Source organism: Macaca fascicularis, chromosome 11 (genome assembly GCF_037993035.2).
Source record: "Macaca fascicularis isolate 582-1 chromosome 11, T2T-MFA8v1.1".
NCBI lineage: Eukaryota > Metazoa > Chordata > Mammalia > Primates > Cercopithecidae > Macaca > Macaca fascicularis.
This window is the reverse complement of record NC_088385.1, coordinates 22,065,198-22,093,052: the sequence shown is the minus strand read 5'-3', so window position 1 is coordinate 22,093,052 and position 27,855 is coordinate 22,065,198. Positions and strand designations below refer to the sequence as shown.

The window sequence follows — 27,855 nt, the reverse complement described above, 5'->3', positions numbered from 1 at the left end:
CCCACCTCAGCCTCCCCAGTAGCTAGGACTATAGGCAAGCACCACAATGTCTGGTTAATTGTTGTATTTTTAGTAGAGACGAGGTTTCACCATGTTGGACAGGCTGGTCTCAAACTCCTGACCTCAGTTGATCCTGACCTGCCTCGGCCTCCCAAAGTGCTGGGATTACAGGCATGAGCCACTGCTCCCAGCCTGCTAATGTAACATATTAATTAGCAAAAGTTGTAAATCAGCCTCAGTATTCTTTAAAAGTGATGCGAATTTAAAATTGAATCAATTTTATAATGGTATAAACATTTTCATTGTTAACTAGCAGCAGTTCCCCCCTCTTTTCTCTTAAAATGAGATTTCTGCAAGAACCTTATAGTTCTTACTCTAAAACAGACTGAAAAACTAGGTGACCTCTGAAATTTATTTTAGCCATAATCATGAAGCAAAGAATGCAAAATGATTTTTGAAAACAAAAATCTCCAAAAATAGCACTGAAGACCTCTTACTTGAGAGTGATCCACAAACCAGTAATATCACAAAGATTGGTGGGTACTGTTAATCAGGGGGATCTCAGGTCTGCTTGGATTTAATAAGAGCAGATTTCAGATCCCAACTTCAGTGGTCTCTGTAAAGTACCTGATGATCACGATGTACTTAGACCCAAGAACATCTTGAACATCTTTGCCATTATTCTCTAACTTTTTCAATAAATGTACATATATGTACATTTACTAAAAAAAAAATTGTTGTCTCTTATAGGACTCTTCCTCCAAATTTATTATTAATAATAATTATTATTAATACAGCGTCTCACACTGTCACCCAGGCTGAACTATAGTGATGCAAATCTTGGTTCACTGCAACCTCTGCCTCCCGGGCTCAAGTGATCCTCCCACCTCAGCCTTTTGTGTAGCTGGGACTACAGGCACACGCCACCACACCTGGCTAATTTTTGTAATTTTAGTAGAGACGGGGTTTTACCATGTTGGCCAGCCTGGTCTTGAACTCCTGGGTTCAAGCTCTCTGTCCGACTTGGCCTCCTAAAGTGCTAGGATTAACAGGCATGAGCCACTGTGCCTATCCCATTAATAATTTTTTTTTGAGACAGGGTCTTACTGTGTTGCCCAGGCTGGACTGCAGTGGCATGATCATGTCTCACTACAGCCTTGGCCTCCCAGGCCCAAGTGGTCCTGTCACCTCGGCCTCCTAAGTAGCTGGGACTAGCCACGACACCCGGCTAGTATGGTTTTTTTGTTTGTTTTTAGAGACAGGGTCTCACTATGTTCCCCAGGCTCAACTCCTGGACTCAAGTGATCCTCCCACTTCGGTCTCTGAAAGTGTTGGAATTACAGGTGTCAGCCACTGTGCCCAGACCCCAAATTTATTATTAAAAAATTCAAACATAGAGTAACCTTGAAAGAATGCATAATAATCACCAGGACATCCATAATTATATTAATCAATTATTAGCATTCTGACATGTTCGTTTTATCTAAAACCATTTGAAAGCACAGACATGAAGACACTGGATCCCTAAATATTTTAGCACGTGCTTCCTAATTAGAGGGACATTCTTCTATACAACCATAAGACAATTAATTAATATATTTTAAATACAAAAATCACTATAACTAAGATAGCTTTTTGTAATAATCTATGGCTCAATATCCATTTTTAACCAACGCAAGTTTTGAACACAGAATTAAAAACTGTATTATTTCCTTACCTTAAAAGCATATTTGCGATTAATGTGATCTTCAGAGGTAAGCAAAGCTATTTGAAAACTAGGTAACAGTATGCTTCCCAGGATACCCTCTTCTTTCTCATCTAGGAGATTTAACATCTGATTAGAATTTTAAATGTTCTCATGAAGCAAAGTTTTTCAAGATCTATTTTTGCCAAATCGAAAGGTTCTTGTATATAAATGAACTATATTCATGTTTAGGCAGGACTTTATAAGGTTTTAAATGAAAATACCAAATAGCACAAGAATTTATACTTTGGTAAATATACTGCATTCTACAAATCCCCTTTACGTGTCATTCACTGAAAATATACTGGCATGTAAGTAATGGCATTAATCCACTCACATCTCTGATAGGATTTAAATGCTCAACCATTCTAACCCCAGACACATGGCTTTCTTGGTTACACCCTTCAGGCTTTGCTCAAAGGTCTCATCAATGAGGCCTTCCTTGACTACTGTATTCCTTGACTACTGATGTTAAAATGCTATTTATTTAACGTTTTCTCTGTTCTCCTTTGGGAATGTTAACATTTCCGACTCTCAATACCTCCGGCATACTATATGTTTCAGCTATTTATTTGCTTATTATCTTTTTCTCCATGCTAGAATGTAAGTTCTATAAAGACACTTGGAATGACAGTAGTAGATGCTCAAAAAATTTTGTTGAATAAATGAAGACACATGTGAATACATATTTAAACTATCCTATAAAAATTATATGCTTTTTAAAACATTTAACTTTGAAGGTTTGCTCTTACTATCATTCGGATACACAACAGTATGACTAAATTACAGGCCTACAAGGCAAGCGCATAAAATATACCTAGGAAAATGATAAACATTAATCTTGACACAGTATAGATTCACATGCTTAACTTGCTGCTTGGGGGAAGAGATGTTTATGAAACTTGAAATATGCACTTCATTGTTACAGACCTATAAGACAAGTTAATAAAGCTGTGTCATCAGGCTAATAAACTCACCAAGGAGAAACCATAAATGGGAAATCTTTTTATTATGCTTGCTGTGTGTGCTTTTTTTTTTTTCCCTAATTATCAAAAACTTAACAAGGGATTTTATTTATTTCGTCCTCATTTCCAGAGTATCTGGTGAAACATCCAAAAGGGAAAAAGTTATATTAAATGGAGGCTTTTTTCAGGAGCTTTTCTCATAGCAATGGAACAAAATTTTGTTTTTACTATTCTGTGCTCATTCAGGTACAAATCACTAATATGTAAAAGAATGAACGAAAGTATAGATTTAATCCAAAAGGTTAAAAAGAGTTGGAAAGCAGTCATGAATTACAGAGAATGTGACAATTTAAAAGAGTAAGTCAAACCCTAATTTTGAATCCAATTTTATGTTTTATGTTTATATAAAGGGTATAGTCAGAAACAGTACATGAAGTTATCTTTATTAAAAAATCATTTTAACCAAATAATACATCCTTCTATGTTCCATAATAAAATAATCTTTCCTAAAATTGCTTCAGAATAGACAGAGGCACTAAAGCACAGGGTGATTTCCCTAGATTACCTGAGGCAGTTTTCCTGCTGCCCAGCACTAACTAGCTGTGAAATCCTAGCCAAGTTATTGATGCTTAGTATCTGTTTTAAGATCTATAAAACTGAGGACAATAGGACTTACCTCAAAAGATTGTTGAGGGTTAAATGAGTTAACACATATAAAAAACTCAGCACAGAGGGTGAAGCATTAAATAAATATTGCCATTATTATATAAAATTAAAGACAGTGCATATAAAAAAATCTTCGCCTGTCAAATGACTACCCTGAGTTCTTCAGCTTCTTAAACTGCTTCTAATCATGACCTTCTTCTGTTTAGTTCTATATCAATCCTGACTGAAGCACTGTCCTAGTTTCCATCACCTAGAGAGCCTCATAGACTGACAAAGAGTAAGTACTGAGTAATGTTTGTAGAATGAAAGAACTCTCCACAGGGTCAGCCAAGGCCTTTCTGAGATTGCATGGCAGCCCATTTTCTTTTGTCTCTGCCATTTCCTTCCTTCACTTTGCCACAGCTGATGGTTCCAAGAACAACACTCTCCAAAAAGCTTTCTACATATTAATCTCCATCACGGAGTTTGCTTCCTAGGGAACACAACCTGGGACAGGAGCCAGGAGAATCTCAACATTTTACTGGATATAAGTGACATTTTAGATTCCCCATTTCTACTTAGTTTTAAAGATATTTGGGAATAAGACAAAAAAATACATGCAATTACAACTGGGTAAATATCACTAATTATCATGTATAACCTGGAATACTCCAACACTCTGTTAACTGGTCTTTTGGCTTCTAATTACAGTGCTAGAAGTGATTTTCCTAAAATGTACTCCTGATCCTACTATTATTCTTGCACTCAACATAGAGTTCATTAGAATGGCAAACAAATGCCCTCTGTGCCTTAATCTTTCATTTTTTTTCTTAAGAGATGAAATCTATGCTGCCCAGGTTGGTCTTGAACTTTTGGGCTCCAGTGATACTCTTTACTCATCCTCCTGAGTAGCCGGGACTACAGGCAGGTACCACTACACCTAGCTCGATCCATCTTTTAAACCTAACCCCTGGTGGGTCTTCTAGCAATGTAAGTTCTATACATAGTTTTACAAATATGCCAAGCATTCTCATTCATGCTTTGCACGTGATTTAAGTCCTTTGCCCAGATCACTCTTCTTTCCTGATTGCTTTCTTGTACAGACCTGGCCAACACTCATTCAACATAACTGAGAACCTACTATGTCATTCTTCCCAGACTCCTTCAGCTAATCTGTGAGTTCCATAACCATAGGGGTTTATTGTATTCATTTTTGCATCTTTACCTAATAAGGCATCTGTTGTATCAAAAAAGCTCACTGCTAGCTGCCACCTTTGTCTAAGTCATTATCACCTCTATGTAATAACTCCTAGCTAGTCTCTCTGCTCATATCCTTCAACTTTACAATCCTTCCTTCAATAGTAGCTTGAGTGAGCTTTTAAAAATGTAAACCAAAGTGCATCATTCTTATGTTAAAAACATTCAATTGTTTCCTTATGACATTTGTAGTAGAATCCAAACTCCAATAGACTCCTACATGGTGTGATCTCTATTTCTCTATCCTTTCCTATTGCTAGCTGCCTCCAGCTCAGCAGACGGGTTTCTCCCTGTTCTTTCCACAATTCAAGCACTTTCTTACCTTACAGCCTTTGCACTACTCTCTCTCTTCGCCCGGAACACTCCACACCTCTGGCTCCCCTTTGTCATTTAGATCTTCCTATCTAAAAGACCTACCCAGAGTACGGATCCATAGAGATCTTTCCCTTATGCTCACCTTTCATATTATAACCTTGCTTTCCTAAAAAGCACTTATGGTCTTGCTTAATCATATGAGCTTATTTACTGTCTCCCTGATCTCTCTGGAATGTAAGATTTATGAGAGCTCTCTCTCACGTTGTTTTGGCAGCACCTGGAATGAAGCAGGTCCTGCTCAATAAATATTTAATATCTGTTGAATGAATTAAGTTCTATGGTAAGTTTAGTCAATAGACTGACTACAGAATAGAGCAGTCAAAGTGCTCTCTTTATAACAATGGGCTCACTATATGCCTAATATGTGGCAAAGAACAGTGGGAACTTGGGCTTTCATCTGGTATTGGCTGCTAACCTATTGTTAAAAAAAAATAGCAAATCAGTTATTTATCTCTGTCTTAATTTCCATCTGTAAAACATGGACTGATCTCCAAAAAATTCTGGTCAGTAGACTAGATGCTTTGAGAAATGGAGAAGAAATGAATGGGGCCACTGCCCTCAGCATTTGAGAGAAGAGAGGATATCTGAGTGGGGGCGAAAACTTGTGATCAAGAGAATAGAAATCAACAGTGTCAGCTCTGGAGTCAGAGTGCCTGAGTTCAAATCCTGCCTGTGCCACTTGCAAGTTGTGAGACCTGGGGTAAGCACTTTGTATATCAGTTCCCCCTTGTGTGCAACGAACATAAGATTCCCCACATTATCAGGTAGCTGTGAGGGTTAGATGAAATAGATCATCTATATAACTTGCTTAGCACAGTACTCAACAAATTGTAAATATGCAAAAAAATATATTCAGGCTATTATGATCATCTCACTAAAATCTGATTATTTTAATTTAAAACCTAACATTTCTTACTGACGAAATAGTAAAAATACATAATATCATATACTTCTTTCCAACAGTCTGCACAGCAGTCATCTGAAATGAGTTAAATGATATTTCTCTTGTTTCTACAGTTTCTTCTTTTTAATATTCCTCCTGTCTGGGAAACTACTAAAATTAATAAATACATTGCATATAAAATACAGGTAGTTAATAAGGAATCTCAGACTCAGCATGGCTTTTCTTTTTTCCAACTTCTATTGTAGGTTCAGGGGTACACATGTGGATTTGTTACAAAGGTAAATTGCATGATGCTGAGGTCTGGAGTACAAATGAATCAGTCTCCTAGACAGCACAGTACCGAATTGGTATTATGTATTCAGCCCTCCCCTCTCTTGTGCTCCCCAGTGTCTACTGTTCTTATCTTTACATCCATCAGCATGGCTTCTGATTCACTTTTACATTTTTCAAATATGATCAAAAGCTTTCCTATTATAGTAAAAGTGATGAGTCCCACCTTTCCCTGAGCAACAACAATAGCAAATTACAAGGAATTCAGTGAGTTTTTTTTTTTTTTTTTGCAAATTAACATCAACAAATTCTTGGCTGGGCATGGTGGCTCACGCCTGTAAGCCCAGCACTTTGGGAGGCCAAGGCGGGTGGATCATTTAAGGTCAGGAGTCTGAGACCAGCCTGGACAACATGGTGAAACCCCGTCTCTACTAAAAATACACACAAAAAATTAGCCGAATGTGGTGGCGCACGCCTGTAATCCCAGCTACTTGGGAGGCTGAGGCACAATAATCACTTGAACTTGGGAGGCAGAGGTTGCAGTGAGCCGAGATTGCACCACTGTACTCCAGCCCAGGCAACAGAGCAAGAATCTGTCTCAAAAACAAAACAAAACAAAAAAACAAAAAAACCCCCAACAAATTCTTATATTAGAAATTTAAAATATTAGAAATAGTGAACATTTCTTGTTATAAGTAGTCCATAAATATACTGAAAAAGAGACGAAAAGAGAAATTATAAGCTTAAGGATAATGCCTGAAATACAACTCCTAACTTTCTGAAAGAATGGGAAAACCCCTAAGGAAAATTGTAGAGCAAGCTTAGCATTTAACTAAAGATAATACCACAATTGCAGCCTAAGGAACATCTCTAGAACAAAATGCAATTTTATAGGGTTGGTTAATTCTGACTCAGCAGTAATTCTCAACTACCGTTTTCAGATGGAAACGATTTAGTAATTCCAAATTTTGAAGGTTAATATGTATTATAATGCCTCAATACACAACTATAAATTTTGCCACAGGTATTTTGTGTAGTCAAAAAACGTAAAATCAGTTCTAAAACTCTGTTATATCTTTTAAGTTATACTTCTCAAGAAAAGTCATAAATTATTAATTATGGGTTGACAATCTAATTCTTTCATGATGGTTTACAACCAAAGTTTAAAGTAGAGAAGAAGGAGAGATTATCCAGATTCATGATTTTATACTGTAGCTGAGGCAGATTTCTCTGGAGAGCACCACCTAGGTATGCCTTTAATTGGCAGTAAAAAACTTTGTATTATCTTGTAGTATCTAAGAGATCCATGTGGCATATGAAAGAACTCTGGACTTTTACTTAAAACTGAACTAATAATTTACTAACCAGAGAAAGGGTATCAGTGTTTATTAAAGTTCAAAATGAAAGTATTTCTTTGTATTTTATTTTTTTCACTTGCTGTTACATAATAGTAGTCCCTAATAATTCTAATATCATTTGCTGGAGAGCAGAATTGGGTGCCTGATGGACCCATAAGCTAGATCTGACAAAACTGACATGTGAAAAGAACCTCCTCAAACTAAGGATTGTATCTATTAAACATTGAATTCAAGTGTAGCATTATAGAGCAAAGATTCGGGAAGCTGACCAAACATGGTCTGAAGCACCATATTTATTCTATCATAACCTCAAAACTCAGAATGATATGTCAAAGAAGAAAAAATCTGTTTGATATTATTTGTTGATAATAAAATAGCACGCAGAATTACAATACTTTTTTTTAGAAAAGTATCTGATACTTATATTACATATCAATTACAAAATAATACACTAAGACAGTAGGGTAAACTTACCTCTATAATAAAAGAGGCAAAGGTCAGAAAGCACAAACCAGCGTTTCTTCCACAATTTCATGCCAGTACTGTCCTGGATTAAATCAGCATATTTAAGGATTATTTCTCAAACAACAAAAACTCACATGTTGTGCATTTATTTATTTTTATTGTTTTGAGACGGAGTTTCGCTCTTGTTGCCTAGGCTGGAGTGCAATGGCGTAACCTCAGCTCACTGCAACCTCTGCCTCCTGGGTTCAAGCAATTCTCCTGCCTCAGTCTCCAGAGTAGCTGGGGTTACATGCACCTGCCACCAAGCCAGGTTAATTTTTTTGTATTTTTAGTAGAGACGAGGTTTTACCATGTTGGTCAGGCTGGTCTCTAACTCCTGACTCAGGTGATCCACCTGTCTTGGTCTCCCAAAGTGCTGGGATTATAGGCTTGAGCCACTGTTCCTGGACTTGTGCATTTATTTAAAGTAAACTTTTAGAACAAGGTATGTTTGATACATATGTAATATAACCTAACTAAAAGGCCAATTAAAATTTTGGAGGTAGTTTTCTAGGGCCTTAAGATATTCCCAACTAGACTGGTCTCTGAAAATACCATTATGCAAAGGGAACATATTAAGGCAATTTGATTTGGCTTCGTATTTATAAGCAATTTGAAATTCACTCTTCTCAACATAAACATCTGCTAGGATAAGAATGATGTAACCATGCAGCAGTGCGTGCATTCTGGTAAACCAGATTTAATAAATATGTTAAACTTCAACAAGAAGAAAAATATGTGAATTGAAGTTATTCCAAAGGTAATGCAATTTAAAATGACTGTGAATAAAGAAACCTTAATATACAAATAGGTTTTATAAACATTTTTTTTCCTTACGTCTATAGTTTGGGATTTGCTCATCATGTAAAAAAGAGAGACTATTTGGCAGCTATTTCTAAGTAATTTAGTTCTTTAAAATATCAGGCTCAAACAAAATTAGAATTTTAATAAAAATTACTTTCCCATATCCAATGTAGCAAAATTGGAAGTAAAATTAAACAGATACCCAAAAAAAAAAAAAAAAAAAAAAGAGGCCAGGTTGGATGTGCATTGATTAGAAATAAGTTTATTTCTAGCTGTGGGCAATGACTTTAAAATTACAGAAATTAACATGGGTGAAATCTTTCAAAATAAAAGATTTGACCTTAAAATTCACAGCTATACCAAAAAAGAGACCAAAAAAATGGTAAATGATATCTTTTTTTTTTTTCCTCGAGACAGTCTCACACTGTCACCCAGGATGGTGTGTAGAGACACAATCTCAGCTCACTGCAACCTCCACTTCCCGGATTCAAGTGATTCTCATGCCTCAGCCTCCCAAGTAGCTAGGATTATGGGCATGCACCACCACAGCTGGCTAATTTTTGTGTTTTTGGTAGAGATGGCGTTTCTCCATGTTGGACAGGCTGGTCTTGAACTCCTGTGCTAAGGTGATCCACCCACCTTGGCCTCCCAAAGTGTTAGAATAACAGGCATGAGCCACCACACCCAGCCATCTTCAATTTCTTAATTATATTCTTTCTTTAGTACGGCTAAGGGACACTGTAAACAAATATGTGTCACACACGTATTACAAAATAAACACTTTTTTTTGGAGACAGGGTCTTGCTGTGTCACCCAGGCTGGAGTGCACTGGCATGATCATACCTCACTGCAAGCTCAAATCCTGGGCTCAAGCGATCCTCAAGCGATCCTCCCACCTCAGCCTCCGGAGTAGCTGGGACTACAAGTGTGCACCACCACCACCACACCAGGTTAATCTTTGCTTTTGTTTTGTTTTTTTTTAAAGTAGAGATGAGGTCTCACTGTGTTGCCCAGGCTGATCTTGAACTCCTAGGCTCAAGTGATTCTCCGGCCTTGGCCTCCCAAAGTGCTGGGATTACAGGCGTGAACCACTGTGTTTGGCCCAAAATAAACACTTGTTAGAGAAGCTACTTGGTAATACTTTTGCAATGCTAAATTAACCAAGGGATCAAGAAATAAGAACAAGAGCTATTTTAAATAAGGAATGCCATTAGGCTATTAGGCTCAATTTTGCACTGAAATAGTTGATCATAATTTGGACTTATTAGAAAGGCTAGCTGGAAAATATGGAGAAAATTTTCTATTAGAAACTGGGCTGGGTGTGGTGGCTCAGGCCTGTAATCCCAGCACTTTGGGAGGCCAAGGTGGGTGGATCATTTGAGGAAAGGAATTCAAGGCCAGCCTGGCCAAGGTGGTGAAAACCTGTCTCTACTAAAAATACAAAAATTAGCTGGGCAGTAGTGGCACACTCCTGTAATCCCAGCTACTTGTGAAGCTGAGGCAGGAGAATTGCTTGAGCCTGGGAGGCGGAGGTTGTGGTGAGCTGAGATCATACTGCTGCCCTCCAGTCTGGGCAGGCCATAGAGTGCCACCCTGTCTCAAAAAAAAAAAAGGGAAAAAAAAAGAAACTAAATGTGAAAAAACCTTTTAGCCTGGATAAGCTTAAATGTCAGATGGTTTAAATATAGTCAACCATCTTTAAATAAAAATTATGACTATTAATAAATAAAAATCATTAAGTCACCTGAAAGCAATTAGCAATATTTAACAGAATAAATTGGCACCAATGAACTAATATTTAACTTGCTTTGTATCATCTGTACGAATATATAATCAGAAAGAAAGAAACAAGCCTTGAAGATTGAGGATGTCACCTCAGTTATTTACCAGTCACTTATCACCCAGTTGCAAAATGGAAAACAGCTTCTATGTAATTGAAATGATGTCAAAATCCAAGGAGGTAACGTACATACATCTTTACTAATTCCAAAACTAATAAGGTTTCAAAATAGCTTAGATAGCAAGTTCCCCAGTCAGTGCAACAATATAAACCCCAACTTATCAGGATGCCTGAGAGTAAACCCTATATGTGCAAATTAAAAAGAAAAGAAAAAGTAAAGAAAACATAACCAAAAAACGTAAGAGAAAGAAAGAGTAGTCTCATATTATAGAATCAAAAATCTGAAAAAACTCAGAGAAATCTGAAATAATTATAAAATCTCTGTATAAATAAAGGGGGGAAATACACAACTGTATATTTCTCTAACAACTTTCATATCAATAGAAAAATGAATAACACCCTTGTATTAAGAGTTATTTCAATTTTGGCTTTTAAAAATATTCCTGTCTAGATACTTTTACCATGCTATTTCTTATCATTTTCATACAGCATATATTTAATTTTAAATCTAGAAACACCCATAACAAACACACAAGCTCTGTTCTAAGTAATGTCCACTCCTTTTTCTGCCTTCACTGTTCCCTTGATATTCTTCAGGGGTAACAAGCAAAGAACCTGGGTGGCTTCTCCATAGTTCCTTGTTAATTTTATGATTTTATAGAATTGTCTTTGGTACATTCAGTTTAAAAGGTTCCTTCTAATTTTGTCTTTTGTTTCATATCAAATAAAAAAAAATACCTGTTTATAAAGCCAACCTCGTCTGACCACGGGTGCATTAGGATTCCTTTTAATTGAATTTGACCTCTTTCCAAAATTATGAACTTTTTTTGAAGCTCGTGAAGTCTAAATAGAAAAAGAGCATGACAGAAAATGTATTAATGTCTAGAGATTTGAGCTTATTTTCCTCTTAAAATTTAATCTCTTTTCAGATTTTCCCAAGAACTGCAGGACTTAAATCTTTTCAGAAAAATTATTAAAATTCTACTTTTGCTGGGTTAGTTTTTTGAAGTGTAAGAATTCTGCACCAAATTTTTTTCCCCAGGATATCAAAAGTTTTACAATATTTCCTTTAAAATCCAGACGGGATATACAATTTTTAGAAACACAGAGTATGTGGCAGTATTTTGTCCTATCTGCTATATAAAATGAATAGATCTTGAATAAAAACTGTTAACAAATCTTTAAGAATAAACCAAACAACAGAACTTTTCCCTTTATATCTTCATTTAATAGTGCAGGTTCAATTAAAGAAAGTTAACAGCACTCAGTCCGAGGAGAAATATACAGAGATTAAATATAAACAAATATATCACATCAAGTCAAAACAAGACGGGAAGGATCTGCTTAATGTGATGTAGTGTTTTCTTTTTCATGGACAACTCTGAACTTAAACCAGACAGATGGGGTTTACTGGATTCTTCAATGTATACATAAAGATATACAATCTTTAAAAATACTGGTATGCTTACCATGAAGATTTATTTTGGCAGGAATCATAGTGGTGACCAACAAAAATGAAAACAATGAAGCTATAAAGTAACATAAAATTATCTCTTACTTTTCTACTTGTTTAGAATCTTTGGAAATCTAGCATACTTCATTAGAATTTTGTTTTGGGAAGCTTTTATTAGTATATAAGAAAATTTTAAGGCCCGATATCAACAAAATTTTTCCTAAAGCATGTTTTCTAGATAGACTTTAATTTACTTTCAAACAGATAATGCTTAAAAATAGTATAAAACTCAAATGACATAAAAAGATACACAAAGATCAATCTACTTCTCACTCTCGGGCTCCAGCACCCAGCTAACCCCACTCGCAACTGTGGGGCAACCAATATCACTGTTATGTGTGTGTCTATCTATCTAAAATAACCGTTCTCATGATTAATGAATATTTTTCTGAAATGATCGCATATTTTAATATCCACTCTTCTGTTCCATTATTTCTTGGAGCTCACTATATAAACAGAATGCTTATTTACCCATACTGTTGTCAATGTGCTGTGTTATGAAACTTTCTGACCTTTGGAAATCTGTAAGTGAAAATGGTGTCTTTTTCTGGTTTTAATTAGTATTTTTCATATTATGGATGAGGCTGAGTATCTTTTTTCATATATTTAAGGGTAAATTCCATTTTCTTTTCTGAAAACTGATTTCATATAATTTGCCCATTTCCAAACTGGCACGTAAGCCCTTTTCTTATTGATTCACAGTACTTCTTTAATTATAAGGAAATTATTCTTTAATCGTTATATGAATTGCAGATACTCTGCATGGATAATAATTACATGTGGTTGAATTTCTCATTATTTTATATTGTTACTTCTGGGTTTTATGTCGTATTTAGAAAGCCCATCTACATTCTGATCTTTTTTTTTTTTTAATCTTCCATTGTTTTTTTCTAGTGCTTTTATAGTTTTGTTTTTAACATTTCAACAACTGATCCATCTAGAAAATTTTTGGTGTAAAGTATGAGGAACAGATTCAACTTTCTTTCAAGACAATGACCTAGTGGCTCTCAATCCATTCATCAATTTCACCAGATTTTAATTGAAATATACTCATAAAGCATTATGCTCAGTTAGCCTGTTGGACATATGTTACTTAATAATCAGAAATTATTTATATTATTTGAAAATTTACATTCATTTATAATCTCCTAACAAAATTTTATTTCTAAAACCTTAACAGGCATTTAAATACTATTATTATAATTATCTATTTCCTTACAATAAACATAATTTACTATTACAATGGTTTTGCTGAAAAATGTTTTCTCAATCTAAGCATTCCTATAGTCAGATAATTTGATTTCTAGGCTATTACATTAATCATCACCTTTAAAACTTTAGAGTGTCCATTTTCTCTCACAAATATCATTATATTTCTAAAACTATTCCAAACTTAAAAACTTAAGTCTTTGAATTACAATCTTATTACTTTATATTTCAGGCTGCAATTGCTTCTTCTATCAATCACCTCCAAATTCATGTAGTAATAAAAATGTAATGATTATTCTATAATTTTAAGTCCACTATAAGTAATGGTATAGATACTGTTTACTCCTTATCAATAATTAATATAAAGCAAAATAACTTACTCTGCCTACAGGGCTCATTGGATGCACTGCATAATCTGAAGTCACGTTATAGTTAGAAGCTTCATTTATCATACTTATAGGTCGTTCCTTCTTTTCTTCAGATGTCATGGTTGCAACAGTCCTGAAAATATATGTCAAAATGCTAGAACTTGCTGTATATGTAACCCACTTTACAATAACACTTCCCTACAGTTAACTATGCGAGTGTACTACTTTTCCACAGTACGTGGATCCTAGTTACTCTAGAATCAGGCCTTGATACTTACAACAACTTTAAATACAGCTAACACTTTTCCTAAGTCAAAAATACATTATTATCATGTTTATTTATTATTATGTTTTAAGACAGGAGTCTCACTCTGTTGCTTAGGCTGGAGTGCAGTGGCGTGGTCTTGGTTCACTGGAGAATCTGCCTCCCAGGTTCAAGTGATTTTCCTGCCTCAGACTCCTCAGTAGCTAGGACTACAGGCACGCGCCACCATGTCCGGTTAATTTTCTATTTTTTAAGTACACTCAGGGTTTCACCATATTGGCCAGGCTGGTCTCGAATGCCTGACCTCAAGTGATTTGCCCACCTTGGCCTCCCAAAGTGCTAGGATTACAGGCATGAGCCACCGCACCCGGCCTATCATGTTTATTTTTAATAGGCATTATTGCAGATATTCTACTTGGTCATCCAACTGAAAAATTAAAAATGAATTATATGATTATTCTAATTTAAAAAGCAGTAACAATTTCAGTAACTAACTCTGTGAATAGCTCTATAGTATAATACATTCTTACACATATTTCATTTGATGCTTATAAAACTCTTGTGAAATAGTAATTATCACTATCTGATTTAAGGACGAGAAAACTGAGCTCAAATTACTTTAATAATCTAACCAAGTTTACATAGTTTCTCTATGCTTGCATCCCGGGCTCTTGAGCTTACTGTGTTTGAAGTACTATAAAAATAGCTTCTGAGATTACATTCCTCATGAAAAAATGTTTAAGTCAGGTTTCTATATGACACATCATGAACAGCTGGCATTCTGTTATTATACTTGACTACAAATGTCCAGATAAGAAAGCTGTTAAATTGAAATATAAATAACAGCAATTTCAATGCTAACCCAATTTTGAATACAGGCATTCCATGAAACTCTTTACTTACTGTTCATTCACTACAAAAATACAATTGTCCTGTGATGGTTGTCCTGTGACTGGATGTTTGCAGGTCACTTTCCTTTCATTATGGCTGAAAAAAGAATAAAAGAAAAACAGAACGTGTAGGTATTTAAAATGCCCATTTATTTATTGTAACATTAAAGTTAGTCTACAAAGGAAATGAAATTCAAACTCCCAGGCTTTTTGTTTGTTTGTTTGTTTTTGAGATGGAGTTTTACACTTGTCGCCCAGGCTGGAGTGCAACGGCATGATCTCAGCTCACTACAACCTCTGCCTTCTGGGTTCAAGCGATTCTCCTGCCTCAGCCTCCCGAGTAGCTCGGATTACAGGCGCCCACCATGACGCCCAGGTAATTTTTTGTATTTTTAGTAGAGACAAGGTTTCACCATGTTGGTCAGGTTGATCTTGAACTCCTGACCTCAGGTGAGCCACCCGCCTCGGCCTCCCAAAGTGCTGGGATTACAGGCATGAGACACGGTGCCTGGCCACCAGCCTTTTGAGATTCCTAAATATATCTTTCCTACTATCTATTGGGAGTGCCTGTGTGTGAAAATGTTACTTATATTTTTACAAAACAGTTAAATGCATCCCTTCTCAGTCTGGTCTCAATCCTTTTTCATTATTTTATAAACAAAAGTAAGTTGCAGGCCAGGTGCTGTGGCTCACGCCGGTAATCCCAACACTTTGGAGCGCCAAGGAAGGTGGATCACTTGAGGTCAGGCGTTCAAGATCAGCCTGACCAACATGGTGAAACCCCATCTCTACTAAAAACACAAAAATTAGCCGGGTGTGGTGGCGTGTTCCTGTAGTCCCAACTACTCAGGAGGCTGAGGCAGGAGAATTGCTTGAACCTGGGTGATGGAGGTTGCAGTGAGCTGAGATTGTGCCATTTCACTCCAGTCTGGGCAACAGAGAAAGACTCTGTCTCCCCCTTAACCCCCTCCCCTCAAAAAAGTTAAGTTGATTTGGCTGTTTGGCTCTTTACATTGCATTGTAAAATACAAAGATTACTGTATTTTATACTTCATAGGTGGGTCATGAAAAATAAGTATGAGTGTCTACCTACCTCCACTGTTTCATGGTCCAACATGGGTGCATTACAGAGTACTAATGCCAAATTCATAAATGGAAAGAAAACCTAACAGTACTACTATATGGGCACCAGTACCTTAACAAAATAGAAGGTTCTGAAACAGGAATACTTCACAGTGTTTCTGTTTTACAAAACAACCTTTATATAGATAATGTAATGAGATTAATTTTTTGACACTTGAGGAAGGTATGTTGTAGAAAAAAAATAAATCTGAAGGAGAAGCAAAAATCTTAAGTAGATGAAATGTGGAAACAACAACAAAAACAAAGAAACATCTGTTATGTTTACTGAAAAAATTGCTTTGAATTAAGTTATGATTATTTTTAGAGAATTAGATGTTTGCCTAAGAAATAGTATTCTTTCTAGGTTGAGTGATAAGGTCTTCAACTGTTCTTGAATGAAAGAAGGAAAAAAAACCCTATTTATTTAAGCCAAAAATACTAGATGCTCGAAATAATATGCAACATACATTGATATATTAAATAGTCTATAATAATTTTCATTAGGTCATATACCATAAAGTAATCTGTAACAGAGACCTATCATTGACATGCCTGACATTAGAAAATTTACCTTGTAAGGTCTATATTGAATTTTAGTTTTTTTTGTTAATCTTAAAATATTAGTACATATGCTCTGTATGGTGAGAAGTCTATAACCACAACCTGCAAACTTCCAGGTAAATTTCATATGCTTAAGTTCTTTTTCCAAATCCTAATTTTCATATTTTTTTGGGTAACTCAATACCCTGAAACTTAATCCATTAAATAAAATTGAAACTATATAAATATAAAGATATAGATAAAGTTTTTTTAAAATTCTGTATTGACTATGGTAAAAGTAGAATCATTAATGAAACATAGTGTTTCTATTATTCCTTAATTCAAGTGGTCTAGGAAACACATAGAGCCAACTGTTAATATTTAGAAAAATTTTAATAGATACAGCACTTGACACCCTGGGAGGTAGCTGGCTCACTGTTAGGTCCTGACCATTGTCCTTGGCACAACGGAGGAGTGACTGCTGAGGACCACAGGAAGGGCAGGGAAGAGAAGATAATGATTCTAGCCTTTTCTCAATTCTACCAAAGTTTGTCCCCTGTATTATTACAAATTGTATGTTTTCATCTTAGATCTGCCATTCTTTTCCGCATTTCACAAGCTGTTGTTGTTGTTGTTTTGATGGGCCTCAAAATCCAGATCAAGAGAATCATCAGTTCTGCTACAATGCTTGCTGGAACTGTTTCAACATGATTTGTATGTTAAAGGAACAATTTGAGCATAATATGACTTTGCACTTGCTTATGCATGATTTTATTTGTGAGAGACTCTAGATGGATGCAAAAAACTGCACCTGACAAAACCCAGCCACACAGGAATACACAAAATGTATATCTGCACACACCTCAAACATGTAGCAGCTACTTCAGTTCATTGCCTGTTTTATGAAACACACTTATCCACATCTGGTGATACAACTTTTTTTTCTTTTCTTTTTTTTTTTTTTGAGACAAAGTTTTGCTCTGTTGCCCAGGCTGCAGTGAAGTGGCACAATCTCAGATCACTGCAACCTACGCCTCCTGGGTTCAAGCGATCCTCCTGCCTCAGCCTCCCAAGTTAGCTGGGATTACAAGCATGTGCCATCATGCCTGGCTAGTTTTTTCCATTTTTAGTAGAGATGGGGTTTTGCCATGTTTGCCAGGCTTGTCTTGAACTCCTGGCCTCAAGTGATCCGTCAGCCTTGGCTTCCTAAAGTGCTGGGATTACAGGTGTGAGCCACCGGCGCCGGGCCTACAGCTTTCAACTCAATTTCAGATAACCTTCCCCCCAAAACTTCCCAAAAATTCACGCTGAAACCCTTTCAACACCTAGTTACTTTTCAAGCAAACTGCAGGTCTTTTTCAAGGCCAAATGTCATATTTATTATGCTACCATTTTTATTCGGTTCCTGTATGTGTTGCTAATGAAGTTTTTGAGTGGTGTGCTCCTAAATCCATTCCCCCCCGCCAAGCCCTGAGTTTTTTTGTTTCCAGATTTTGCATGATGAGGTGATTTTTAGAGACACACATGCTATATTTTTGCAAAATATATTGCACTACTAAATTACAAACTACCATATCACTATCCTATTAAAAATGCATTAGAATTTTAACAGACACTGAAACAAGGTGTCATTTAAAAAAATTCTTCTCAGATATTTTATGCTTAATAAAAACTGAAAATAAAAAAAATTTAAAACAATTTGTATTTCTAGAAGAATCCTTATAAAAAGGATAAAATTCACGTCTTTATTTTATTTTATTATTATTATTATTTTTGAGACGAGTTTCACTCTTGTTGCCCAGGCTTGAGTGCAATGGCGCAATCTCAGCTCACTGCAAGTTCTGCCTCCCAGGTTCAAGTGATTCTCTTGCCTCAGTCTCTCAAGTATTTGGGATTACAGGCATGCACCACCATGCCTGGCTAAAAAAATTTTGTAGTTTTAGTAGAGAGGGTTTCACCATGTTGGTCAGGCTGGTCTCAAACTCCTGTCCTCAGGTGATCCACCGGCCTCGGCCTTCCAAAGTGCTGGGATTACAGTTATGAGCCTCTGCGCCCGGCCAAATTCAGGTCTTGATATAAGACATACCTATGGTCACAGAACAAACTAATTCCCACCTTGTCTCTGTAGTCACTGTGGCCTAGTAGGAAGTCCAGACTTTTCTAAATACAATGCCAGTGTTTACCTACTCTTACTTCCAGACTTCCCTTGATGATGTTTTAATGTGTAGGTCTAGATAAGTGGTTCTCAATTGGGTGATTTTGCCTCCAGGGGAACATTTGGCAATCCCTGGTAACATTTTGAATGTCACAACTGGGGAAATGTTACTGGTGTCTAGTGCATAGAGGCCAGGGTGCTGCTAAACATTTTATAATGCAGAGTAGAGCCCTCCATGTCCAAATAAACCTCCAGAAACGTCAGCAATGCTGAGGGTGGGAAGCCCTGCATTAGGCTATCATAACCCTTAAAATAACTGACTCTACTGAATAAGAAAAGCAATATTTACTATTCGTGTCCCTGTATTTCTCTAAACACAACAGAGGTAGCAGAAAACAATGGTAGTTGAAAGCACAGTTTCTGAAATCAGACTACACAGGTTTGAATCTCAGCTCCTCCACTTAATAGCTAGGTGATCTTTCGCAACTTACTTTACCTCTCCGTGTCTCAACTGAATAAACGCAGCTATGTCACAGGTTATTCCTTCATTTAGTCAACATATACATATATACACACACAAACATTTTCATAAATATAACATCTATATAGACATATATTTATATATGATAGTCCTCCCTTATCTGTGGTTTTGCTTTCTATGGTTTCAGTTACCCTCAGTCAACTGCCGTCCAAAAATATTAAATAGAAAATCCCAAAAATAAACAATTCATAAGTTTTAAATTGTGAGCTGTTCTGAGTAGAGTGATGAAATCTCTCTCCATCCTGCTCTATCTCATCTATGATGTGAATCATCCCTTTGCCCAGTGTCTCTAAACTCTCGATGCTACCTGTCCCATTAGTTACTCAGTAGTTGGCCTGGTTCTCAGATTAACTGTTGAGGTACTGCAGTTTTTGTGTTCAAACAACCCTTATTTTAATTAATAATGACCCCTCCACACACACACCCAAAGTACAAGGCTTGTGATGCTGGCGTGCTGTTACACTTTTATTAGTTATTATAGTTAAGCTTTTACTGTGCCTAATTTTTTAAAAAACAGAGATGGGGTCTTGCTAGGTTGCCCAGTCTGGCCTCAAACTCCTGGGCTCAATGATCTTCCTACTATGCTTTCCCAAACTGCTGGGATTACAGGCATGAGTCAGCATGGCTGGCCCACTGTGCCTAATTTATAAATTAAAATGTATCATAAAGCAGTAAGAAAAACATAAAAAAATCCTTGCCCTCAAGGAACCTACTTTATAATGGAGATGTAGAAAATAATAAGCACTCTATAAATGTTATTTACAATTATTATGAACTGCAGGACATTGAGTATATGTCATCATTATATTAGTATTTGGTCAATTATTTAAAAGTTTAACTTCGTGCCCACCCAAATACAGTCACATGTCACTTAACTATGGTAATACATTTTGTTTGTTTGTTTCATCATACTCAACCCCAACTATGGTGACACATTCTAAAACATATTAGGTGATTTTAGTTGTGTGAACATCATAAAGTGTATATACACAAACCTAGTTGGTACTGCCTACCATAAAAATAGAAAATATACTTATATATAAATCTAGGCTATATAGTATAGCTTATTGCTCCTAGGATAAAAGCAGGTATGACATGTTACTGTATTGAATACTATAGGCCACTGCAGTATAATGTTAAGTATTTGTGTATCTAAATATATCTAAACATAGAAAAGGTACATTAAAAAATATGGTATTATGCCTGTAATCCCAGTACTTTGGGAGGCCCAGGAGGGTGGATCACTTGAGGCCAGGAGTTCGAGACCAGCCTGGCCAACATGGCGAAACCCTGTCTCTACTAAAAATACAGAAATTAGCCAGGCATAGTGGCGCACGCCTGTAATCCCAGCTACTCTGGTGGCTGCAGCATGAGAATTGCTTGACCTCAAGAGGCAGAGGCTGCAGTAAGCTGAGATAGCACCAATGTACTCAAGTCTGGGCAAAAAAGTATGGTATTAAAGATTAAACACTCTATCCCCCAGGCCATAATGCAGTGATGTGAACACAGCTCTCTGCAGCTTCAACCTCCCAAAGTTCATGCAATCCTCTTACCTCAGTCTCTTAAGTAGCTGGGACTACAGGTGCACACCACCACACCCACCTAATTTTTAAAATAGCTACTTGGGAGGCTGAAGCAGGAGAAATGTTTGAGCCCAGGAGTTTGAGGCTGCAGTGAGCTATGATTACCACTGCACTCCAGCGCGGGCAACAGAGCAAGACCTTGTCTCTCTCTCTCTCTTTTTTTTTAAAGTTAAATTTAAGTTAAATTAAGTTAAATTTTTAAGTTAAATTTAAGTTAAATTAAGTTAAATTTTTAAGTTAAATTTAGTTAAATTTTTTTAAGTTAAATTTAAATTAATTTAACTTAATTTTTTTAAAGGACTCCGTTAATCTAGAGCGTTCAGGGCTAAAGAAAACAGGTCATATTTACAAGCTCAACTTGCTGATTATGCTCTAAAGGTCAGTATAAAATGAATGAATGCCTCCACTGTCACCTTTTTTTCTTTTAAAAAAAAAAGATACCAAGGAATTGATAAATAGCAACACAGTTTGCTTGTGCTTTGGCGTTATGTCTTTTTCCTATTTATTACCAGAGTTTTAATCATTTACTATAATCAGAAGAGTAAATGAAAGGCCTGATACTTTAAAGCTTCTATGAAACTATTATTTCAGTTAATAATAATTTGGTTGTGAAGGATTTTAAGATGACTAAATCAGTGTGCATATAAAATGGTATATATATTTCCATCAAATTGTATAACACTAAAATGACATGTCTACTGGAGATAAAATAGAAATTCATTAGTTTACCTAATTCCTTTTCCAATCTTAGGTATTTTATAAACCAAATAATGAATTATGTAGGTAACTACTGGAACACCTGGGCTATGCTAAACTTTTAAGCAGACATCTTAGTTCTGAGCTTTCTGGAAGCTTAGATAAAAAGAGAAAGCTAAAGCACACAGCTCCTATGAACTAGTGACGGAAGGAAGAGCAATTTACCAGGTTTAAATCAACTTTAAGTGACAGGTTTCTTTTATATAAATAACTAAAACTGTATGACAGCACTCTGAAAATGGGGGAAGTTGGTGTTTGTCTCCCTTTCCAGGGTAATTAAAGGAAGATACTTTTCGTAGAGTCTACATTGCTATGGTTTTCCCTCCTCAGGAGACATATAAAGGAGGATGCCAATGGCATTCCTTAAAAAACATCATAACCACGCACACCTTCTCTCATGAAAATAAACACATAAAGTGTACATTTCAATATAAACCCCAATTAAAATATGCTATTAGAAAAAAAAACTTGTTAATATAGTGTTTCATATTTCCAGTTAAAATAATAAAAGTCCATAAAAGTGAGGGGACTATTTCATTCCTAATGGAGAGTTACTTCAAATTATACAAGGAAAGAAACTCTTCAATGCAATTAAGTACTAACTGACAAAAGAAATTTGGTATTAAAATTCCTGTCATCTAATAAGACCAAAACCATGCAGAACTTCATTGAATGCAAACATCTTTTATCTGATACCTACAGGTAAAATACCCTTATTAGAAGTTATTTAAAAATCAGAATTTGATTTATGTAGAAATGAATCCAGTACTAAATGTACTAAATTTTTTTTTTTTTTTTTTTTTGGTCTCGCTTTGTTGCCTAGCTGGAGTGCAGTGGTGTGATATTGGCTAACTGCAACATCCGCCTCCCAGGTTCAAGCAGTTCCCTGCCTCAGCTTCCTGAGTAGCTGGGATTACAGGCGCCCACCACTACGCCTGGCTAATTTTTGTATTTTTAGTAAAGATGGGGTTTCACCATCATGGTCAGGCTGGTCTCGAACTCTTGACCTTGTGACCCACCCGCCTCAGCCTCCCAAAGTGCTGAGATTACAGGTGTGAGCCACCGTGCCCAGCTGTAAATGTACTAGATTTAAACATTTAAAAATTCCAGTAATGTTACATATATATAACAAAGCAGTAGGCTGGGCACGGTGGCTCACGAGGTCAAGAGTTCGAGACCATCATGGCTAACACAGTGAAATCCCATCCCTACTAAAAATACAAAAAATTAGCCGGGCGTGGTGGTGGATGCCCATAGTCCCAGCTACTCAGGAGGCTGAGGCAGGAGAATGGTGTGAACCCGGGAGGTGGAGCTTGTAGTGAGCTGAGATTGTGCCACTGCACTCCAGCCTGGGCAACAGAGTGAGACTCCGTCTCAGAAAAAAAAACAAAGCAGTAAATGAGATATATTTTTAAAATCATGTATGAAAAAGAACTATTCCTGATTTTAACATAATACTTATGATTTCAAAGAGATGATGACTCAGGATTGCTTAATACTGCAGCACTGCCATCTTTACTGGGTTGCCCTATGCTTTTTAGTTAGGCAACCTCACAAGCCCAAGCTGCTGCTGTATCACAAAGTAATACTCTGAACCACAAAGTCTAGAGTTAAAAGGAAGGTTTTTTGTTTTTGTTTTTTGACACCTGTCGGCACCTGCCGACACGCCCGGCTAATTTTTGTATTTTTAGTAGAGATGGGGTTTCACCATGTTGGCCAGGCTGGTCTCGAACTCCTGACCTAGGGTGATTTGCCCGCTAAGTTTCCCAAAATCTCTCTGGCCATCTTTCTCAAGAATCTCACTAGTCAGAGATATGAGATTCCATGTCCAAGTCAACCAACGGCAAAATAAGTGGGACTACTATGGTGAGCGAGCTAACTCCAGTCAAGATGCACAACTTTGTCTGTGGCCCACCTAGAGGAAACTGAATAAAATGAGGTTATATTGTAACAGCAAGGAAGAAGGGGAAGGAAGAGGCTATTGGCTAAGAAATATTCTGTTTTCTTAGACAAAGCAACTTACATATGGTCCAAAGGAAACATGTGCGCTAGTATATTCAAAAGTAGATTTCTGTGTTTTATATGGTAAAAGAGGAAAATGGTTTTACTAATTTCTTGCTTTGGGAAGGTAAAAGGGTGATTTAACCTGAACTTCAGATCTTTAGAGATTTTGTTTCTACCTTCAGTAATATGATTCAATGTTTTGGCTACACACTGACTACCTGTTATAATGCAGTTCTTCCTTGTGGGAGCATGTGTTTTTGGTGGGTTTTTAAAAAAATCTCTATTTCATGGGTAACCTCAGTGACAGAGCAGTTAAAAATCCACTCTGCTTTTTTTTTTTTTTTTTTTTTTTTTTTGTGAGACGGAGTCTCGCTCTGTCGCCCAGGCTGGAGTGCAGTGGCCGGATCTCAGCTCACTGCAAGCTCCGCCTCCCGGGTTCACGCCATTCTCCTGCCTCAGCCTCCCGAGTAGCTGGGACTACAGGCACCCGCCACCTCGCCCAGCTAGTTTTTTGTATTTTTTAGTAGAGACGGGGTTTCACTGTGTTAGCCAGGATGGTCTCGAACTCCTGACCTCGTGATCCGCCCGTCTCGGCCTCCCAAAGTGCTGGGATTACAGGCTTGAGCCACTGCGCCCGGCCCACTCTGCTTTTTAATCCAAAATCCACTATGCTTTTTAAAAAGAATACTGAAATTGCTATTAACATATTGCCAATAACAGCCAATACTATTCTTCTGAGTGATACATTACAGTCAGGCAAAGCAAGCTGTATTATGCAGTGTTTCATATGTGTAACCATGGTAACATCATTGAAAATGTATCTACTGTGCAAAACGAGTAATATGTATTTTAGAATCCCACAGAAGAGATTTCAGTTGTTTCTTGCTAAACTAAGATGTCAACCCATTTATATGATTTGCTCTGAATCATGTATTTCCCTTACAGGAAAGAGAGAAATATTTAATTTAGTTTAAGAAAAACAGAATAGCATATTGGTTTGGCAGCTGCCATTTGGCAATTCTTCTGCCAATCCTGGCAACAAAAGCCAGTATTATGACTTGGACTTTTATAAAGGCCCAACCCACAAAAGCTGCCACATATCCACAATAATGTTAGACTTGAGTGGGGCAGAAGAGGTGTGGAAACTATGGAAGCTATTGTATTCCTCTGTGAAGAAAACTACGCAGCAAAAAGCTCAGATGTGTGCTTTTAACTTGTGTTTTCAGTATCCTTCTAGTGAAACCAAAAAGAGTACTATAATTTTTAACTATAATTTACTACATTCTCAAGTTGGCCTTAGTTTCATTACTCTATAAAACAATTACACTCTCCAGCTTGTCTTAAAAGTGAAGAGCTTTCATCAATAGAAATCATGCAGTGTCTTGTAATTTTGCAACTCAAACAATCAAATCTTAATTAGGTTTAAAAAACATGTTTGTAGCAGCCATTTAGTTATTAAATCAATTCAGTCTATGCTAGTCAAGTAATTTAAAAATTATTATTAAATACAAAATTTCTTAATGTTTTACATAGCTAACTATTTTAATTTATTTTCATTGTAATAAAAAGGAGAAAAATGTCCTGTTGAAATCTAGCTGCTACAAAGACTGTTTCTGCAATTTATTTTTAAACTGAAAATATGCTGGCACAGAAAATTGTGCCTACAATTAAAGGCAATGTTTTAAGAACAAAAGAAAAACATTAAAAGTGCTCTGCCTTTCTTGAAACTGAATTCTTGCATCTTGGTTACGTGAAGAAATAACCACTGAGTTAGCAATCTCAAAGATTGTAATTTTTTTTGTGGGGTAAAACATGAAAAGTATATATTTCCTTTCCCCACATTTAGTTCTAAATGCCATTTGCCTTTAACTTAGAACTAACTGCTTCCAGACATCCTGCTCAAACCTCAATGTTTCATTTACCCACCATCTACAAATTCTTCTTAAGATCTTAACCCTTTACTTTCTATTCTTTCTCCTCTCATCATTTAGAAAATGGGTAACTTCCAATTTCTTGGGGGAAAAGAAGGGATTAATCAGGTGTGAAAACCTCACTCATCCTCACCTCCAGCAATAAACAGTATGATCACCACCATAACAGCTACCACTTAAGCATTTCACTCAGTGCTACTCACATATTCAGCTGTCACACAATGGCCTTGACAATCCTCACAGAGCCCATTTGAGGTAGGTGTTATTATTTGCAGTTTATGAATACATAAACTGAGGCTCATAGCATTTAGAAAGTTGCCAGAAGTCATACTCCAAATAGGAGTGCCTCCAAGGCTTGAGCTGCTCTCCTTTTCAGATCCCAGCCTTTCAACAGCTGCCCCTTTCTCCAACTCTTCCACAGCCAACGAGACTTCTCAGTTCTGTCTTTCATCTTGTATTCAACGACACTAGAACAGAATAAAGCCATACTTTCCTTAGAGGCCCTTTCCTTCTTCCACTGACAGCAGATGTGCCATGCACATGCTGCCTCCCTCACTGTTCCTCTTCCCTCCTCCTCTCATCTCACTGCCTACCATCACCCTAGGATCATTTCTATCTGAAGCACAGCAATGAAACCTTTCCCAATTCCAGTTTAATTTTAAACCCAATGCCTCTCATCCTTGGAAGTTTCACAATCATTTTCTACTCTTAGATGTTCAGACAAAATTACCACCAAAACAGATTTAGAAATGTTACCTCACATTTCTACCACTACCGGTATCAAAGTATTTAAATACAAATAATAACAATTGTAAAGCATGTGTTGCACCAAACAGGAACTAAAAATCTTGCTTGACTCAGAGGAGATGACTTAAACCCCAGTGAGAAAATATGAGTATGATGTAACACTGTAAGTACAAAGCTAAAACCATTATTACAGACATTAAGAACATTAAGGGGGAAAAAATTAAATGTTCAAAACATAAAAGGCTCACATACCAACTCCCCTGTTTTAGAATTTGGTTTTTCACTGATAATTTCGAAGTTACCTTTCTTAAAAGCTCTCTTGAATAAAACCAGCATACACATTAAGGATCTACAAAATGGGCTGGGTGTGGTGGCTCATGCCTGTAATTCTAGCACTTTGGGAGGCTGAGGCAGGCGGATCACCTGAGGTCAGAAGTTTGAGACCACTCTGGCCAAAATGGTGAAACCCTGTGTCTACTAAAAATACAAAAATTAGCCAGGTACAGTGACGCACACCTGTAGTCCCAGCTACTAGGGAGACTGAGGTATGCATATTGCTTGAACCCAGGATGTGGAGGCTGCAGTGAGCCGAGATCACGCCACTTGACTCCAGCCTGGATGACAGACTGAGACTCTGTCTCAAAAAAGAAAAACAACAACAACACACACACACACAAACAAAACAAAACAAAACAAAACAAAAAAACCCACCGGAATTTACAAAATGAACACCTTTTAATGAGTTTAAAGCAATTCTGAAAGTAATGTAAGAATGATGCTAGTTAAAAACAAAATGTACCTATCACATCCATCCCAAGTATCATGGCACAGTTACATTTTAGATCACTTGATAAATTAAAAGCAGAAGTGCTTAACATAATTTAGATAATTCTTTCAACTGTAAGTCATTTGAGTGACTCTGAACTTAATCATTTAAGAAAATGGGAAGATTAACTGGTACTATATGGTTAAAAAAGAAATATGATTCTTAAAATGTACACACTAATTTGCCAAAGTAATTTTCTGCCAAGTATTCTAGAATTAAGTGATATTGACTGCTAATAACATCTCAGCCACTGTGCAGGCACATACGGTTCCAAGACTCTCTTTTTTTAAAAACAAAATATATTTATTTTTACAATTTATTTTTCTTTTCTTTTTTTTTCTTTAGACGGAGTGTCACTCTATTTCCCAGGCAGGCTGGAGTACAGTGGTGTGATTTCGGGCTCACTGCAACCTCTAACTCCCAGGTTCAAGTCATTCTCCTGCCTCAGCCTCCCAAGTAGATGGGATTACAGGCACCACCACCATGCCCAGAGAATTTGTGTATTTTTAGTAGAGACGGGTTTTATCATGTTGTCCAGGCTTGAACTCCTAGCCTCCAGTGATCGCCTGCCTCGGCTTCCCAAAGTGCTGGGATTACAGGCATGAGCCATCGCACCCAGTTATTTTTACAATTTATTTTTCAACTGAAAAATTAAGACAGTATGTATTTATCATGTACA

At 36.6% G+C, this 27,855-nt stretch overlaps 1 protein-coding gene across 49 annotated transcripts in view; it reads right to left on the bottom strand.

The window, feature by feature from the left end:
* Positions 1 to 27,855, bottom strand: part of PLEKHA5 (pleckstrin homology domain containing A5) — a 250,359-nt gene that overhangs the window by 108,110 nt on the left and 114,394 nt on the right. For 45 of the 49 annotated variants that reach the window (XR_010579311.2, XR_010579309.2, XR_010579310.2 and 42 more), the window contains 5 exons: positions 14,985 to 15,068; positions 13,829 to 13,949; positions 11,465 to 11,569; positions 7,993 to 8,065; positions 1,718 to 1,818 (listed from right to left, as the gene is read on the bottom strand). Coding sequence is in view for 44 of the 49 variants with exons in the window: in XM_065523815.2 (XP_065379887.1) it covers positions 1,718 to 1,818; positions 7,993 to 8,065; positions 11,465 to 11,569; positions 13,829 to 13,949; positions 14,985 to 15,068 (484 nt within the window). In the remaining 5 variants the exon portion in view is untranslated. Of the gene's footprint in view, positions 1 to 1,717; positions 1,819 to 7,992; positions 8,066 to 11,464; positions 11,570 to 13,828; positions 13,950 to 14,984; positions 15,069 to 25,806; positions 26,135 to 27,855 lie in introns of those variants that run through there. The other 4 variants (XM_065523841.2, XM_065523842.2, XM_065523834.2 and 1 more) reach the window with 1 other exon arrangement.